Source organism: Pseudoliparis swirei, chromosome 17, assembly GCF_029220125.1.
Source record: "Pseudoliparis swirei isolate HS2019 ecotype Mariana Trench chromosome 17, NWPU_hadal_v1, whole genome shotgun sequence".
In the NCBI taxonomy this organism is placed as follows: Eukaryota; Metazoa; Chordata; class Actinopteri; order Perciformes; family Liparidae; genus Pseudoliparis; species Pseudoliparis swirei.
This window is the reverse complement of record NC_079404.1, coordinates 20,474,449-20,492,911: the sequence shown is the minus strand read 5'-3', so window position 1 is coordinate 20,492,911 and position 18,463 is coordinate 20,474,449. Positions and strand designations below refer to the sequence as shown.

Below are 18,463 nucleotides of genomic sequence, written 5' to 3'. Positions count from 1 at the left end.
TGTGTGTGTGCTTTTAAGACAATGTCCAGGATAGCAGATTTATTTGAAGTCTATTTTATTTCTAGGTCCATTAAGCAGACGTGTGGTTTAAATAGAGGGAAAAGTACTTTTTGTAAAAAGTAAAGAGTAGATCATTTAAAGTACATCCAGTAAATATGGTTCATATTAATAAATCTTTACATCAAGACAAACCAAGAAAAATTGTAAAATGTGCCTCCTGCATATGAAGTGTGTGATAAAATACCCTTAAAAAATGTAAAAAAATCTGCATAAACACATCTAAAATGACACTAAAATACCATATTTATAGTACCAATAACTGACAGTAATTCCAAGTTACTGTTAAAAATTGGTTGATATTTTCAGAAAGTTTGAATCAGTCTTCTTACGTCCTTGTTGAGTCGTCATGTTTATTGAACAGTGTTAATTGATACGTGAATTAAAACACCCACATTTCCAAGTAGTGTCAAAACTAATATTTGCTGTAACTAAAGTAACTGCTGTCATGTCACACTTTTAAAAGAACCAGAAGGTAATACCCCTTATTTGAATAATATGTTCTTTCCAGTGTTTCTACACCCAACTTTGTGGTTTGACAAAACATCTGGCACAAAGAAGCGACATAAACCACAGCCCAACCACAGTAATCCAGTGTCAAACTTTTTGGCAGTTTCTTCATTTGAGAAGTTAAGGGTAATGCGTTTATCTTCATAAGTTATGAGGTCCTTGACATTTAAAACATTTTCCCAACTTGACTGCGAAATATTATCCAAAAGATAATCTTCAATCGGAAGGATTGTCGCCAGGTCAGCTCTTTTATAAATGACAGCGTAATCCAAGTGGCCTCAATCATTCCTTATCTAAGCCTCAAACCTTCAATCTATTCCACTGAACTATTTTTATTTTCCATTCTCAAGACCAAACTATATTTTTGTGTTTCCCATTTAACCCTCCTGTTGCCTTAGGGTCAAATTGACCCCATTCAATGTTTAACCTTCCTGTTTTTATATTTTACCCTCGGGGTCAATTTGACCCCAGCAATTAAAACCTCCAGAAAATTATTAGAATTAATATTGTTTTCCAAGTTTAAGTGTGAGGTACTTTATGTTTGTTTGTTGACTACCAAAATAGCCCTTTAAATATATATAAAAAGTTGATATTTCTTATATGTTTGACACAGTGAAAAACAGTCTGGGGTCAAATTGACCCCAAAGAACACCGACATTAAACATTGAATGGGGTCAAATTGACCCTAAAGTAACAGGAGGGTTAAAAAAAAAAATTTGATTTTGTGAGCTCCACATATTGCTCAGTATTGAGATTAGTAAAAGCGGCGTGTGACCGTAAATGGAAACTGCGCTCTCTACTGTGGTTGATCCTCTACTGTTATCCAAACACACCATACAGTAAATTGTGTATCTAGCAGCGTTATTAGTGTAAACAGATATAATCTAAAGTGTGCAGACAAGTAGCTCCTTCTCTGTCTGGAGCTTTGAACTCAGCGGTCAGCCGAAGCTCTGGCTAATGTGTGAACTGAATGTCATCTGTGGCTGTGTCTGGATTCCAGCCGACTCTTGTTAGATCTGCTTTAAGTCATTCAGCTACGCTTGTTTTAAGGATTCTTCACGAGTAATTCTTCAGCCGGGCTGATGTGGGACAAAAACTGCTGCCGACGTTTGTAATGTGTAGCGAGCCTTTCATATGCGTTAACAAATACAACTAGAACGGGCACTCGGTAGAGCGCATACCTTCGCACATCACAAGATTGGACATTGAATTATGAACATTTTGGCATTAGTTGCATGCCAATTGGATAAAAATTGACCGCGCTATGATAAAAAGAAGATTTTGACCTTTTCATGACCTTGACCTTTGACCCCCATCTATCCCAAAATCTAATCAAATGGTCCCCGGATAATAACCAATCATCCCACCAAATTTCATGCGATTCGGTTTAATACTTTTTTAGTTATGCGAGTAACACACATACAAATAAATAAATAAATAAATACACGGCGATCAAAACAGTACCTTCCGCATTTTCAATGCGAAGGTAATCACATGTTTCTGTCCAGGCATTCCTGGAGTGAGTGAGAGTGACCACACTCTGGTGATGTAGTGGACAAGACCACTATGATGAAAGCATTGAGGCACAAACTGTGAAGAAACAAATCCCCTGCTGGGGTTTATATGGTTAACTCTGTGAAGTACAGAAAGGAAGATTCCCATTGGCTGGGTTGCACACTGTAGCGAGAGCTCTAGTGTTTCATTGAGTCAGAGGGCCATCCCTCGGAGCGCAGCTCCAGCCCCTTCATCTGGTTCTATTTAAGGCCTCTAGTGCCGACTCTCATGATTGGCGTTCACAACCCCCCTACTCTTCCTTCAGCTCCAGCCCCAGCTCAGGAGAAGGAGGCTTTTAAGCAGATGGTTTATTTTCCAGAGGAAACCATTTCTTTCTCCCACTCCACTGTCCTGTCCTCAGCTGGCTTTCGCTCACTTTGCTATCGCTTCTCCGGCTACTTCTGCTTTCTCGCCGCCGCCGCCGCCGCTCTTTCCGCTGCGTTAATGTGCCGACCGGCATCTCCTGACGCTGCCCAGCTTTGTCGGACTATCGGGATGAGCCCCCTTCAGTGACACAGAATGGATCTCCTGTGCTTGACTGCTTGATCCTTGACTTATTTTTTTGGAGGGACATACCTTTCCTTGACTTTTCAGCATCTCCATTGCCCTTGTTGTCGGGCTGGAGGGGGATGCAGCTCTATGGCTAGACTCTCAGGAAGATGCACTGAGCCCCGTGGATATCGTGATTGGCTGAGCTCGACAGACAAAGTGGCCTATGGCACAACAAGTGCCCGGCGGTCGTTCTCGTGGACCTATGGCTGGCAGCTGGCTGACGGCATGTTTCTTCCCATCGACCCCAGGTCTGGACCCTTCGGATCCCATGCTCCTGGATCAGTACGTGGTGGTGGCCAGTTACGCGAAGCAAGAGCCCGCGGAAATCAGCCTTCAAGCGGGCGAGGTGGTCGACGTCATTGAAAAGAGCGAGAGCGGTGAGTAATCAAAACAAAAGGCTCGACGCAGATTTGTCGGGCAGGAAAAAGGGGCAGCGTGCGTGTTGTGTGCATTTCCGGACACAAACAAACTATTTTGCGGTTGAATCCACAGTTCATCAAACATGCTGCCCTTTCCTCTAACTCTACCCTCTCACCTCCTTTGTCCACAGCGAGCAGTTACTTAGCCCCATCTGGAGGCTCACTTTGGCCTCCAGTCAGCCCTGTTTTCCCCCACTGTTGGTTTAGGCCGGGGTCCAGAATGTTGCCTCTCCCAAGAGGAATGTCTTCCACGCTCGTATTAATTATTGCACCTTCACTGAGATGAAAAGCCGGCAAGATATGCCGAATTTTCAAACGCCCGCTGCAGAGAGTCCTGAGTCAGCTGTTTAACCTCTGCAAAGAGCTCGCAAACGGGACAAAGATCATGTTTTAGGATATGCGACTCAGTTTGACAATATTTCAAATTGAACGAGGTGTCAGCATGATGACGTGAAGCACAACTTCATGCTGTCATGCCTCCTGGAACTCGCATTGATTTTGGGTGGGAACAGACACCAAAATTCTCTCATCATTTTTCCAGCAAATGCTGTTTATTTTTAATGAGTATGAAATCATGTGTCGTGGATAAATATACTAACACTGGCAACTATCACTCACACCCAGGGTTAAGCACATGTCTTTATGAACTTTTATTTTGAAGGGATATTGGACATACGAAGCACAAGAGTGACCAGAGAGGTATAGGGCCAGTAACATGGTCTGAAATTCAGCTTTAATCTTCAGTAATCCAGTGTGCTGACACAGTAAAACAGTAATGGGACTCATGTGTTCTTCAGTGGGCGGATGGGGACGGAGGAAACGGTGACCAGGAAGGCTATTGGACTTGGGTTTCATGATGGGTGTGAGTGAAACACCATGCCACTCTGGCCTGAAGGAAGAGGGTCTGTAGAGATTGCTTTGAAGTGTCACGTGTCCTGCCTTCGGGTTCATGTATTTATTTTAACTCACTGCTCCAGTAGGATTTCAACCCAATGGGGAGCCACAGTGAGGCGGATGATCCAACACCATAAAGTCCTTTTATCAGGGGGCCTTATATGAGAGCGTTCCTCCATGAAGTTGAACTGCATAGTCCTGTGCTTTTAAGTAGAGGCCCCTCCACTTTTGTATTTCAGCTGACCACTATGCAAAGTTACAGGCGTTGATCTGTGTGTTGATGATCCATGCAGAATGTGAAACTCATGCACTTCAATGGTTATGATTTTTTAGGTTTCCATGGTGGCTTAGTTTCCATGTTATTATTGCTTTGTTTCCTCCTCATGTCTGATGCAGAGACGATATCATGTCAAGCTCTTTCATTCATCTCTGGTTGGGTTCGGTTTTTCACCGGTTTCTAAAACACAACACGGACTTCAGGCTCCTTAACCCTTGTGTTGCCTTCGGGTCAATTTGACCCGATTCAATGTTTAATGTCGGTGTTCTTTCGGGAGTCAACAAACAAACATAAAGTACCTCACACTTAAACTTGGAAAACAATATTAATTCTAATCATTTTCTGGATATTTTAATAGCTGGGGTCATATTGACCTCAAGGGTAAAATATGTTAGTAAATATAAAGGTAACAGGAGGGTTAAACATTGAATCGGGTCATATTGACCCGAAGGCGACAGGAGGGTGTAATATTTAATCGGGTCAAATTGACCTGAAGGCAACACAAGGGTTAAAATACATCCGAAGGCTACTTGACAGTTTTATTATACACTGACGGACACTTTCACAGAGATCTGAGTAAATAGAGCCCCAACCCCTTCAACTCGCAACGCAGACTGTTTCCAGCAGCGCAGCGAGCAACAGAAATATCAACACCTCCTGCAATGGAAGTTGGCTAAATCTGCTCCATTTGGCTGGGTGACATCACTTCATATCCCTTTGCCAACCCTCACAAGACCAGGTGTGTGCGAAGAAGATTTCAGAGCTCATTTAATTGAGCAACCAGGATGAATACAAAACCCTGTAATAGTTTCTGACAGCTTGATCTGTGTATTACAGAGCTAAGCAGTACATATGGCGCACTAAAAGGTGTCCTTTACACTTGGAATGATAAAAAAAGGCGCGTATGGCTTTTTACTTAGACTTCAGCTGTACTTACATGTTTGCCTATAAAGCCAAATGACATTTAAACGGGCTTGTGTTCCCTCTGCAGACTCTTTGGAAATCTGTATCCTGTCATATTGCCCAATACTTTTGTATCAGCATTGTGTGTCTGGCTGGTTTTGGATGAGGTGTTTATGCACAAAGGTGTGATAGCATGTGAGAACAGAGACCGGTCTACTTGGATGGAAAACTACAGCTCTGTGTTATTTTAGCCATTCACCCCAGTCCTTCTACAGAAGTCCTACTGTTAAAGCTACTGTACCATAGACTTTGGCTTTGACTGCTGCCCAGTGCAGTTATCGACTTTTCCTTACTTTGGATTAGATAATATATGCTTTTGACAGGGCAGTGAATCTAGGTCAGCCCTATAAGAGAGCTCAGCTTTCTCCACTCTTCAGAGCCAAGGCAGTGTTTTCCATCGCAGTGCCTCGACGATACAGTACGTTGTATTGTTTTCTGTTTGGTTTCAACTCGGTGTGCGGATGATCAACGCAGTAGGCCGATGTATGCTTGATATTCTGTTGTAGCATTAAGTCGTTCAAGAATAATACTCGGATACTGTCAAAAAACAAACATTTTATTTGTCTATTTTATGAGAGTTAGCTAGGGGGCGATGCTGGCTCCACGGGAGAGAGAAGTGCAATGAGAAACTGGGGGAGAAAATGGAAAAAGCCATTTCCTGCCAAAGTTAGTGGTTCAGAGAAGTTTGTTCATTATAATGGCTTAATGGATCCTCCAGGATGCCTCCTCAGCTTACACTGTATTGGAGAGATGTTAACCAAAGCTAAGCGAGCAGCCTTGTTGATCAGTTCAAGTGCTCTGTATTCAGTGGTTTACAAGTTGCCCCTTCATGGAGTCGTATGTAGGAAAGGAAAACATATTTGCAGCTTGTTTTCCTCCACCTCAAGGGCAGCGTTAGGCATGTGGTGCCCATGTTGTTTGGAAAATCTCTCTCTGTGGACCAGTCAGGGTTTAACTTGTCGCCATTCCAAGTCTACATCAGCCTCGAGGAATTACAAACTGCCAAATAAACTTCAGGAATACCGTGTTTTGGAGAGGCCAGCTCACATCCGACAGTGCCTCAGGCTCCTCCAGCACAGTATGTATTATATCTCGACTGCTCCTTTCAGCTTCCTTACGGAGGGTGCTGGATGGTCACAGTAATCTTATCTGTGGAAAATTGCCCTTTTTGTCTTCGCAAACACCAATTATTTTAAGTTGGACAAATGTGAGTCACAGAGTAGCTGGCAGGTAACAGCGGCATCCTGCAGGTGATGATTGACTTCCTGGCTGAAAGCCCAAAGACACTGCTGGAGTCAAATCCTCTGGCCCTCAGCGTGGCATGATGGATGTGCAGGATGTCTTCTCTATCTTTACATGGAGAAAGAAAAAAAAAGTACCGGTACAATAAATGTCTCAGCTCTCTGTCTTCAGGCTAAAAGCAAAATGATCCCAGAGCACAGCTCAGCGGGAGCTCCGTGTTCACAGAGGCAGATTATTTTTGAGTTTACTTCGAGAGCAAAGAATTACTGTTTTGTTTTTTTTAAGGATTATTCCTGTAAAATATAAAGTCAGACATCTGTGTCAATGCAAAACAACAACAAAAACAACAACAACAATAACAACACAGGTACAGATAACTACTAGGTTATTAATCAGCTCATTTGAGTTATTTGTCATTGTTTTTTAGCAATGTTCAAAGCTAGCTGAAAGTGCTACTGTGTCTAAGTGTTTTTTGAGCTACAGACAAACAAGGAAGATATGACCTTGGTAAAGGTAATGAACCGGGTATATCCTTGAAGTCTTCAGTCTGCAGTATTCATTGTTTCATATGGGACACCCTCCTCGGTCCTCATATTCAGTTGTTTTGATCGCCGTGTATTTATTTATTTGTTTGCGTGTTACTCGCATAACTCAAAAAGTAGTAAACCGAATCGCATGAAATTTGGTGGGATGATTCGTTATTATCCGGGGACCATTTGATTAGATTTTGGGATCGATCGGGTCAAAGGTCAAGGTCATGAAAAGGTCAAAATCTTCTTTTTACCATAGCACGGTCAATTTCTATCCAATTGGCATGCAACTAATGCCAAAATGTTCATAATTCAATGCCCAGTCTTGTGATATGCGAAGGTATGCGCTCTACCGAGTGCCCGTTCTAGTTTCATATGGGACACCCTCCTCGGTCCTCATATTCAGCTGCACATATTACAATTTACTAGAACGACCAGCTGACTTTCTTCTGTACCTCGATAATAGCACCACCAAAAGGTGTGTTGCCATATTATTCTGGTAGTAATTTTAGCATCAATGGTTCCTGCGAGTGGGACAGCTGCATGTATCAATAAATTAAATTGAACTAAATCGCACGTTTACTGGTGGTTCCACATTTTCTGTCTCTGATACGCAAGAGGATTAAAGAAGAGCTCAGTGTTGAGATTCTAGCGCTGCTTGTGCTCAACCCCTCAGTTTCCCAGTTTATTATACATGCAGTTTAAGAGAGAACATGTTACATTGTGTAAAAGAGGAAAACCCCTCAACTTCTTGTCAGCGAACAACCAAAGACATGATACAGACAACTTTGCCAAGTGTAAAATGTATTTTTTGAGCAGAACTTGCAGCAGCAGATGGAAGACACATTATCCACTCATAGTCCCGATCTCCCACATTCTTTCAGCTTACCATAAGAAGCGCAAATGACCATCTCAAGAAATCAACCGTATCCTGTATTTTTAGATATGGAAAGTCACATGGGACGTTTGGAACTGTATTTTGAACATCGGCTTCTGCTACTTCTATTTACATCTTACATCTTGTCAAAGAGCAATACAGGCAGAGAGGACGAAGAACGGGAGCAATAACAGCATTTAAGAGCAAAATAATAGAGTACAGACGTCGGTTCTGTGGTGCCAAAAGGGTGCCTCTGTCTCTCACTCAGAAATTGACCATTGAGTTCTCCCAGTATTTTCAGGGGTGGTCTGTTCGACACTCAAGGACGGCTGTGTCTCCGAATCAGTGGAGCCTGGAGAGCGCTCAAGCTGAAGGCTATAGCTTAGTTCAGACCATGAGGGGATCCTTTCAGAGGCTGGGAGGGAGAGAAGGTTGTTCCTTAGGTCAACATCAGCTCTTGAAAGTTGTGTTGTGCCATTCGTGGCTCCCCCACCTCGTACCACAGCCACCCACGCAATTGAAACCCAGTTTATGTAATGAAAACTGGAAATGTGTGTATATTGGGCAGGATACCATCCCCTTGTGCTTTGATACTGAGTCCTATGTTCATGAACACAGAAGCTGGAAATGAATGGGGTTTGTCCTGCTCGACTCAACAGTGGTGTCAGATATCTGCTGAGCCGCTGCATTCCTCATCGCTTCAGGTTGGGGGGGAAAAGAAGAAAAAAAGCCTCCTTGTGCTGCTGAGTCTTTGGTTCTCATATTCACGCTAGATGTGCATAAATCCTCTGTGAATGTTATATTAAAGAGTAACAGAGTCTCTCCATCTCAGCACAGTTCTATTGAAGTGTATTTGTCTCAATGATATATTTGTTGGGATACGTAAGACCTTAAGGGGCATTGCAATGTCGCACTGTGTTATTATGTATGACATTACTGGGGTGATTTATTGCATACGTAGATTCATAGATCATCCATTCACCTTTTGAAAAACCCCAAATGTTATAAATCTAGTGACTTGTTGCAACTGAGAGTCTGTTGTTGATTGCAGTAAAAATGAAGCCGATAGAGTTTGCAGATGGCTGATACTGTATGAGAGACACTTAGAGCTCAGAAATGCTGCTCACTCTCGTCATCTGTCTGTCCACTGTCTCTGCACTTGCAGGAGGAGAATATAAGTTTAAGTTAAGTTTACTCCGCAGAAATATCCCTCAATATTCTATATTATATTCGATAGTATGGCATTCATGTCAATTTCCCTATTCGCTTTCTGGTGCAGCATCAGATGAGACTTTACTTGATACGACCAGCGTTGTTCAGCTCACAGCCGGCTGCAGGGCATACATTTAGTTATCTCGCCCTAAGCTCTGTTTACTACCTCCATTTTTCATGATGTCATAATTCAACAGTGTTTTTTAAGACAACCCGTTTGGATTTCTTCCTTTCAGAGGCTGCGACATTTCAGTTTGATGTCTGTGGTCATGATCCTACGGTGTAATAGTTTTATATGATATCTCCACCAGAGGGTTGTGGATTAAGCTATTGTCTGACCCCAGAAATGTGGCGTTTACTAAACTAAACTCTGCTCAAACGCTTTAGAAAAAAGCTTTTTGATTTACTAAGGATGTTGACTAAGTAGCTATAATCTTAATATTGAATAATGTCAGTCAGTACTTGGCTGTGTTCTTTTTCCCTTTGTGGTTAAACTCTGCAACAGCGTTACAATATTTTAAACGATTCCTCATGTAGATAGCGAAGTAGGCAGACATGGAGAAAAGTAGGTTGTCATATAGAAAAAACAGCAAGAGATGATACCAAAGAAAGCACAGATGAAGATGAAGGTGTAGCTTTGTAATGTAGTCTCTCTCTCTCTCTCTCTCTCTCTCTCTCTCTCTCTCTCTCTCTCTCTCTCTCTCTCTCTCTCTCTCTCTCTCTCTCTCTGTTTCTACACACACACACACACAGTGTCAAATAGTACACACTATTTACAAGCAAAGAAAATGTATAATACAACACACACAAAACAACACAAAACAAAAACACAGTGTGTTGTGTGTGTGTGTGGTGTGGTGTAGTGAGGGGTTGGGGGTCCTGGTGGGGGTCTGAGGGTTGTGTGGTCAGTCTCCTGATCCTGTGAGCCTGACCTCTGTTCTGCTCTCTGCTCTGTCGTCTGAAGCGTGCCTGCCTGACCGCTGCTGCTGGGCCAGCTCAGCTGTGTTGTTCTTCCTGACTCCTGCCTGATCCTTTCTCTGTCTGGTGTGGTGGGGTCTGGTACAAGTCCAGCTGCGTGGGGTGGGGAGGCCTCCTTCTCTGCACAGTTGCCAAGTTTCCTGGCAGGCCTGTCCTCCTTCCTGTCCAGCCTACAGCCCAGCCTGTGATCTGATGCTTCAAGTCAACTCACTCTTTCCTGCCAGAGTCTGAGGAGGTCCCTCTCAGCCTTTTTAATTTCTCCTCTGGCCCTGAGTGAAGTCAGGTGCTGAGTTTCTCTTCCATCCATGGTGTCTTAGTGATCCATGTCCTTGGTGATGGAGACTCTCACCCACTCCCAGTAGCTCCCCACCCTCCTCTCCAGTAGTCCCAGTCCCCAGTGTAATCCCATACTCTGTATGTGTACCTCCCTCAGTCCACACCCTCCTAAAGTCCACTGGTGTGACTTTAGTTGAGGCTCAGCACCAGAGTCAGCTCACACAGATCAGCAGATCAGGATGGGCCCCCACCACTGTCGGAGAGGGTGCAGACCACCACTGTGTCATCCACCACTGTGTGTGACCTTGTGTGTGTGACACCACACAGTGATGTACACACAGTACACAGGGTACAGGAGGGAGTCCTGGAGGAGGATCCTGTGATGGGGGATCCCCTGGGGTCCTGTGGCCACCTGACCACCCTGTGCTCCACACTGGGGGCCTGGTGTCCAAGGTCAGGAAGTCCCAGCAGTCCCAGCAGGGGTCCCACAGGGGTCCCAGCAGGGGACAGCGGCCTGACTTGCTATGGTGAACAGCCTGAGCAGACAGCCCCAGCATGGCCAGCAATGAGACAGATGAGAGAGTGTGTGTCTGAGAGAGAGTGTGTGGTGTGCATCTGTGGATCTGCATCACACAACTGGCGATAAGCAAAGGGAGGGGAGTCCATGGAGGAAGGGAGGAAGGAGAGGCTTTATCAGCTTTATCAGCCTCTGAGCATTTAGCATGAGGGCCACACCAGGGTCACATTCGGTGCATGCTGAGAAGCATTCACATTCTGAGAAAGCATTCACAGGACAGGAGTGGAGACCAGGAAGCAGGCAGGGGGGAGATGGAGATAGTGTGGAGAGGTTGAATATTATGGTGACAGCACAGCAGCTGGTTAGCATGCCATATGACAGCTTGCAGCTGCCTTCCTGGTGTTCACCCCTCAACAGAGCCCACCCTCACACCTCACCTCCTCACAGACACTGAGCTCGGTCACATCCTCACCCGCCTCATTGTTGTTGTGTTAACGATTTGGCTGCTGTTGTGTGTTGCTGTTGTTGCTAAGTGCATAAAATGAGTTCAGGTCAGTCGCTGAAGGATGCGGATGCGTCCGCTCTTCAGGCGGGGCTGCTCATTAGTCTGTGTGAGTGTCCTGAGCCCCTGCATAGCGCCTGGTGTGTCGCTGCTCCGCTCTGTCTCTCTCTCTCTCTCTCTCTCTCTCTCTCTCGAGAGAGAGACAGAGAGAGAGAGAGAGAGACCAGGAAGTGAAAACACGTTCTTCTCTTCATCTCATTTCCATTCTCTTCCACTTTGCTTTGGAGCAGCCAAATCCACCACTTCATTCATTCACCTCAAAGTATTTTTAATTTCAGAAAAAAATGCTGTTTTATCAACAAGAGACCCAGCAAACAGCAGTTTTGTTGTTGTTTTAAGTTGCATGTCATCATAAAGAATGTACAAATGATTACTATGTAAAGCATAGATGGGATTAATTTGAGATCTGAAGCCCTAAACATATGCCATAGATTGATTGAGGTCAAGGTTTCAAAGTTGACATTTTACCGTGCCAGTATACATCAATTATTGGAGCTGGTTCAGTTGCAGTCACTCTGTATGAATGCATGTGATGAAAGACATGAAGCAGGTTTCTCTTTTAGAAGTGTTTCATTTCTTCATTTCATATAATTGCAACCCGCCCGGCATAAAGCTGCAATGACCAGGAAATCGGCACTTGCGTAATGCATGTGTGTTTTTTTATTAATTTTACTGCGGTACTTTTTGAGGTTCAGTGAACTCAGCCTAAGCACCTGTCATATGGGAGGATGGCTGATAAATACAGGAAAAGCAGCGATAGCCATCAATAACAGCTTATATTTACTTAAGCCTTTTTAAGTGGCAGTGTGTCTTGACTTACAGCCAAGTGCAATTAAAGAAACTTATTATAATATTTCCTTACATTTTTACAAGTGTCGGTTTGCTGAGGTGAGAATGACATTTTCTTCCGAGCAGGCGCGTCGGTGTGAAAATGGCAAATTGCAACTGTAGCGTTCGTTCTTTATCGAGCTGACGCAGTTCTTTCTATTCCTGCCAAGCTGACCTTTATTTATAATGGACAGTTTAATTTAATGTGCCATTAATGTAGTTGATGTTGCCCTTTACTGTTCATTAAAACACGACTCAGACGATTTATTTAGACGTTTTCACTGACTCAACGAGATATACAGTCAGTAAAATGTTGGTATAATTGACTCATTCATCAGTGTAATTAATGCTTAACAAACTTAGTTTTTCTGCTCCACTGTGGGGGGAAAAAAAGACCTGAATATTGTAGACACCATTTAGTTTTTGTCTGATTTATTGGCATGAGGTTTTGTTCAAGCCCCGGCTTTGGTGCAAAGCCTGAGCCATTACATGGATTGTTATGTACCTGAGCCGTAGCCAGCATGCGGCTCGGAGCCAGGCACTAACGGCGTCCTCCTCTGTGGACCCAGCCTCACTCTGCGCATCGCTGTTGTTTAGCTGAGCAAGTTCATCACGTGAATAAATCATTTGTCAAATGAATCACAGAGATTGCATGTGTGGTTACAAAAAGGCCTGAAATGATTCTCTTTATTATTTCCTCTACGTCATTGGATCCATCAGTATAACAGCCGGCTGAGAAATTGTTCAGTGTTAGAAAAGGTTTGCATCGCCACCCTGCTTCTTTTTTTTTTTTTGCTGAGCAGGTGTGAAATAAATTGTACTTTTTGTAATTTGTTCAAAGTACAAAATAATTTCTCCACATGAAACCAATCCAACATAATGTAAGGAAACACTGTGTACTTTCCTATCTCCCTCAGACACCAGTAATACCCCCTTATAATCAAATCACAACAGCCTTTAATTGCAACTTATCTAATTGTGATGCATGACTGTGAAATGAAGGACATAATGACAACATATTTCACCACATTTAGATGAATTATTAAAACCTAATAGAGGAGTCGACACTCTTGTTGCTGTATTTTTCTCATCTCATCCTTTGCCATATCGTTAATACATCTTATTTCTCTTCCAGTGTGTCATACTACATTCTGCTTCTTTTTTTCTGCAACTAAATCACCTCATTACTCACCATTTCTGTAGAAAAATGTACACTGGATGTTTGTACCAGCTGTGAAAGTGTGATGGAACACCCCTATCCTCTTTATGGCCCGTCCAGACAGCTGTCGGGCCATATTGTACCACAACAAATAGCATATGTGCGGCATACCCCACAGGACAGTTTTTGTGCCAGCTTTGTCAACCTCATATGTGGGGTGACCTTTTGTGGAAGTGATTTAGCACAAGTTAAACTGTTCTGGTTAGTGTACATATGTACTTTACATTAGCCGCGAGTGTCAGGTTCTAGTGACGGGGTGAGGCTCAGGCGCAGAGAGACAGGCTGGACGCAATATGAAGAACAAAAAAAGCACTCTTTAATGAGGCAAAACAGTTTACAAAAAAACAAGGTCCAAACGGGGCAGGCAGAGAATCCAGGTTCAGGGCAGGCAGGGTGAACAGGCAGAACCAGGAACACGGACAGGACGACGCGAAAAGGACACGGAACTAGAGATGACAATCCGCCCGGAGACAAGGGAAAGACTGACACAATATATAGGGGGGGAAACACAGGTGTACGACATCAGACACTAACGAGACAAGAGTGACTGAGGGCAGGTGCAGGGAATTAAACAATTAAGACATAGGAGACACAGAGGAGACATAGGAGACATGGAACATAGGAGACACGGAACACAGGAGAAACAGAACAGGGTGTTACAGCGAGGTCCTATAAAGCACACTTTATCGAACACAACGCGTGACTTTACCCCACGCGCTTTATCTGGATCGGATTATTCAACCGAACTACGTATGAACATATTTCCAGTTTTGGCATTTGTCGGAGAAAAAAAAGTCAGAGCAATGGCGTCATGCTCAGAGGAACCAAGTCAAATTAGCTGTGACATTGCAAATGGATATCTTGGGCTCGGAACAGCACTTCAGCAATGACCTGCCCAGTGAAACCGTGACTGATCCTAATGAAACCCAAGTTGACCGAGACCTCGTCACAAGTCGAGCTGCAGCCAGGTGGTGTTCCCTCTGATGTTCCTGGCATTTATCATAGTTATAGATGCTGTCAAATCAGGGCTCAATAACTCAACAAAGATGCAAGTGATACAATTGATTTTGACAGGTGATATAAGCCAGTGTGTCATCTGTGTTCATTACCGTCGCATTGAAAATGCGGAAGGTTTTGTTTTGATCGCCGTGTATTTATTTATTTATTTGTATGCGTGTTCCTCGCATAACAAAAAAAGTTTTAAACCGAATCGCATGAAATTTGGTGGGATGATTGTTTATTATCCGGGGACCATTTGATTAGATTTTGGGATCGATCGGGTCAAAGGTCAAGGTCAAAGTCATGAAAAGGTCAACATCTTCTTGAATCGCATGAAATATGGTGGGATGATTGGTTATTATCCGGGGACCATTTGATTAGATTTTGGGATCAATCGGGTCCAAGGTCAAGGTCATGGAAAGGTCAAAATCTTCTTTTTACCATAGCACGGTCAATTTGTATCCAATTGGCATGCAACTAATGCCAACATGTTCATAACTCAATGCCCAATCTTGTGATATGCGAAGGTATGCGCTCTACCGAGTGCCCATTCTAGTTTCCATCTGTCTTTGTGGAGAATTTTTAAAACTTTTTTAGTTTTTTGTGGGGGTGGGGCGGTCCTATCACAGGTCCAGATTCATCTGTAAGAAATGTCAACAAATCGTATCGTGGATTGCAGGACCGAGAGTGCGCGCACTGTGCACCGCTTGACGTTGGTAGGCTGTGCACGGTCCCGGTGGTCTTCAGCATGTGTGTGTTTCCAACAGGCTGGTGGTTCGTCAGCACTGCAGAGGAGCAGGGTTGGGTCCCCGCGACCTACCTCAACTCCCACAGTGGCACACGGGACGACTTGGAGCTGGGGGCCTCGAAAGCCGGGGAAGGTAAGTCACTGCAAAGTCTCCCCCCCCCCCCCCCCCCACACACACCACCTCTTCCCTCAATCCTCCTTTCAACTGTGACAAAATGGAGCAAATTCGCCACGGCCGGCCTCCGCTAACGGCCGACGCAGGGCCGGCGGGAACACCTCTCTCTGTCGGCCCGCCATCATAAGCACGCGTGAACAGAGTGTAGATTCAGACCTTGGTTAAATAGCGCGGAGGAGTTCCAGGAGAGACTGCACCCGCAACCGCTGAAGTGATGCACTGTACAGAATGGATTCAGTGCAATATTAAGCAATATGACCTCCGTGGAGTGAGCTCATGAAAGAAGTGTCTGTTTCTATCAGCAGGAAAAACATGTTTCACAGCACACGCTTTTTGAATCGTAGTTATTGTAATTTGACACAAGCTCAAAGATGAGTTATGCTATTTCATGCTGTGTCTGCATATCCTCGTGGATTGCAGATAAGTTACAGTACAGTAGACACGTGTTGATGTTACGTTGCGTTTCTGGAATGAGAGAGGGGTCCAAAACCCTGACGAGAAACACACCGATGTAGAGTTTGGTTCGCTCGAGTGAAATGCACACGTGGGGGGGACGACGTCCAATTAATCATCTCGATAGCCCTGTCAGATATGGATATCAAGCCATTGTTTCACTCTACAACCCTTTTTCAATATTACGAGAGAGAACATTTGAATCTCGGAGCGATGGAGCTCAATAAATGTCACATACTCAGACGTTGATAGTCCTGACAGGTAGGGCAGCAGCTGCAGCTTGTTTGTAAAGACATATGCAGCCTTTTGTTAGAGAGAACCCAACAAACTTGGAGGCACGGAAATAATTAAGTTGCAAATTACACTTCCAAACAAACATCAAGATTTTCCAGCACTGTGGCCAAAAGATCTTTTTCTGTACAACTGCTGTACTCTGGAACAATGGGACCCAGGGTCCCCTTGGTGTTGTATATATTATGACTCAAGGCTGGAGTGAGCTGGAGAATACTAAGGTTCAACTGTTTCGCAATACTTTTAAATGTCTTTTTCACTTGTGTGTGTGTGTCACACACAGACAAAAATAGATAGATAGATAGATATATACTTTATTAATCCTCAAGGGGAAATTTGTCGTAGCAGTAGCAGCACCAATAAACCAAACACACATGAATAAAAAATAAAAAATAAAATATAAAAACAGGGATGAAAGATAGAGAAGCATACAAAGCAAAATATAAAATAAAAATATATATGTATATATACAACATATATGCATACACAATACACAATACCAATGACAATTAAACTAAATATAAAAACACCAAATATAGACAGTGTGCAAAATGCAAAGTGTGTATGTGTGTAGTGCAAATGAAATGTGTGTGTATGTGTAGTGTAAATAAAAATAAAAATGCAACGCAAACGTCGACACCCAACAGAGATAACTGGAGTTTGAGATAACTGGAGTTTGCTGCCAGGGGTTTCGGGAAGGACAATCTGTCAGTGTAATTAGTGTTTATGTGTCTAGTCAGTCATGGGAATGGCATAACACTCATAAAGCATCTCTTTGTCACTCCTGTGGTCTTCTGTGGTGTCACAGAAAAAAAAGCTTTTAAAAGCCATAAAACTGCTATTGGAATTCCTGACGGGTCTTTTGCAAAGCTAAAAAAAATAGACATGTTGAAAGCTCAGACGGCAGGAGATGAGAGTGGATGCACCGATGGAAGTGAATGCACATCCTCCTTGTTTTGGTCAAATTGTACACACACAAATATGTGTATTGCCTCAAGGAATAGTTTGACAGTCTGGAAACAAGATTGTTTTGCTTCCTGTCAGAGAGGTAAAAGAGCAGATTGATACCACTCGGTCTGTGTGGTAAATATGGAACTAATGCAAGGAGTCGGGTAGCTTCGCCTCACATAAACAAATAATGGGAGGAAAGCAGCGAGCTTACTGTAGCTGTGTCCAACAGTTATGCAATCCACTTACCAACCATTAAAGTTCACAACCTAACATGTTATATGTAAATAGTTTGACTCCCTGGCGTCTCTGCTGGTGGCCTGGTAACATATCCCCCATCAAATGTTAAATTGTCATTTTTAAAGGGCTTTTTTTTGTTTGCATTAAACAAGTGGAATACAATTTTTTTTATTTTTATTAAGTTGTGGTCAGAAAGCAAATATTTCCCAAAAATATATATATTTTTAAATAAATTTTATTATAAGACAAAACATAGACATAACACCCACAAGGACACAACAAAACAATGATGACACACAATGGACATAACATCATATCAGTAGTAGTTTGTGAAAAAAAAACAACAACAAAAAAACAAAAAAAAAAAACAAAACAACAAAAAACATAATAATATAATAAAGAAGAAGAGAAGAAATTAAGACAGATGCATGTGTACATGTGTATATGTGTGTTCCCAAAAATATTTGAGGTGTTACTTTATCATAATCAAGTTAAGACCTACCTCGAAGTATATCATTTTAAATTGTCTGTGATTCTCTCTGATGTGTCATCATTAAACACATTTAAAGGTGCTAATTTTCAAATGTAGAGCACTAACATACATGCATGGGCCGGCTCCAGAAACAAAGCACACAGAAGCTGTGAGTACAACACACAGAGGGAGCGTAACGTTATAGTTGTTAGCTGCTACAATAATGCCCTTCACTTTGAATGTAACCCCTCTAAGTGATGAAAAGTACTTTCAACTCCCTATAAGATAATGTATTTAAGTTTCATCTCTCGTGCTGCCATAGCATTGTCACTGCAAAGGGAAACGTAAACCTTCTGAGGCCCACGGCTCCAAGCAGCTGCTATATTAATCGGTTGACATTCTTCCAGCTGCAATGTGTGTCCCAGATGCTCTAACACACCACAGGACGGGAGAACCATTCTAACAACATCCTAATTACAATCCACGGAGAAGATGTCCTGGGTTTAACACTTTCTTCCGTAACCTCCATCCATCCACCATGTTTTGCTTTGTTTTCATGTCCTCCATGTTGCTAATAATGTGGCTCTTCTTGTGCAATCCATGTCATCTGTGTGTGTGTGTAACATTTGTGCTCGCTCTTCATGTTCTCCGTGTGCGTTTGTTGTCGTCC

At 43.1% G+C, this 18,463-nt stretch overlaps 1 protein-coding gene across 2 annotated transcripts in view; it reads left to right on the top strand.

Annotated features, from left to right (window-relative positions):
• Nucleotides 1–18,463, top strand: part of LOC130207084 (SH3 and PX domain-containing protein 2A-like) — a 56,131-nt gene that overhangs the window by 31,084 nt on the left and 6,584 nt on the right. For both annotated transcript variants that reach the window (XM_056435510.1, XM_056435511.1), the window contains exons 7-8: nucleotides 2,922–3,050; nucleotides 15,234–15,347. In XM_056435510.1, the coding sequence (XP_056291485.1) occupies nucleotides 2,922–3,050; nucleotides 15,234–15,347 (243 nt within the window). The remainder of the gene's footprint in view (nucleotides 1–2,921; nucleotides 3,051–15,233; nucleotides 15,348–18,463) is intronic.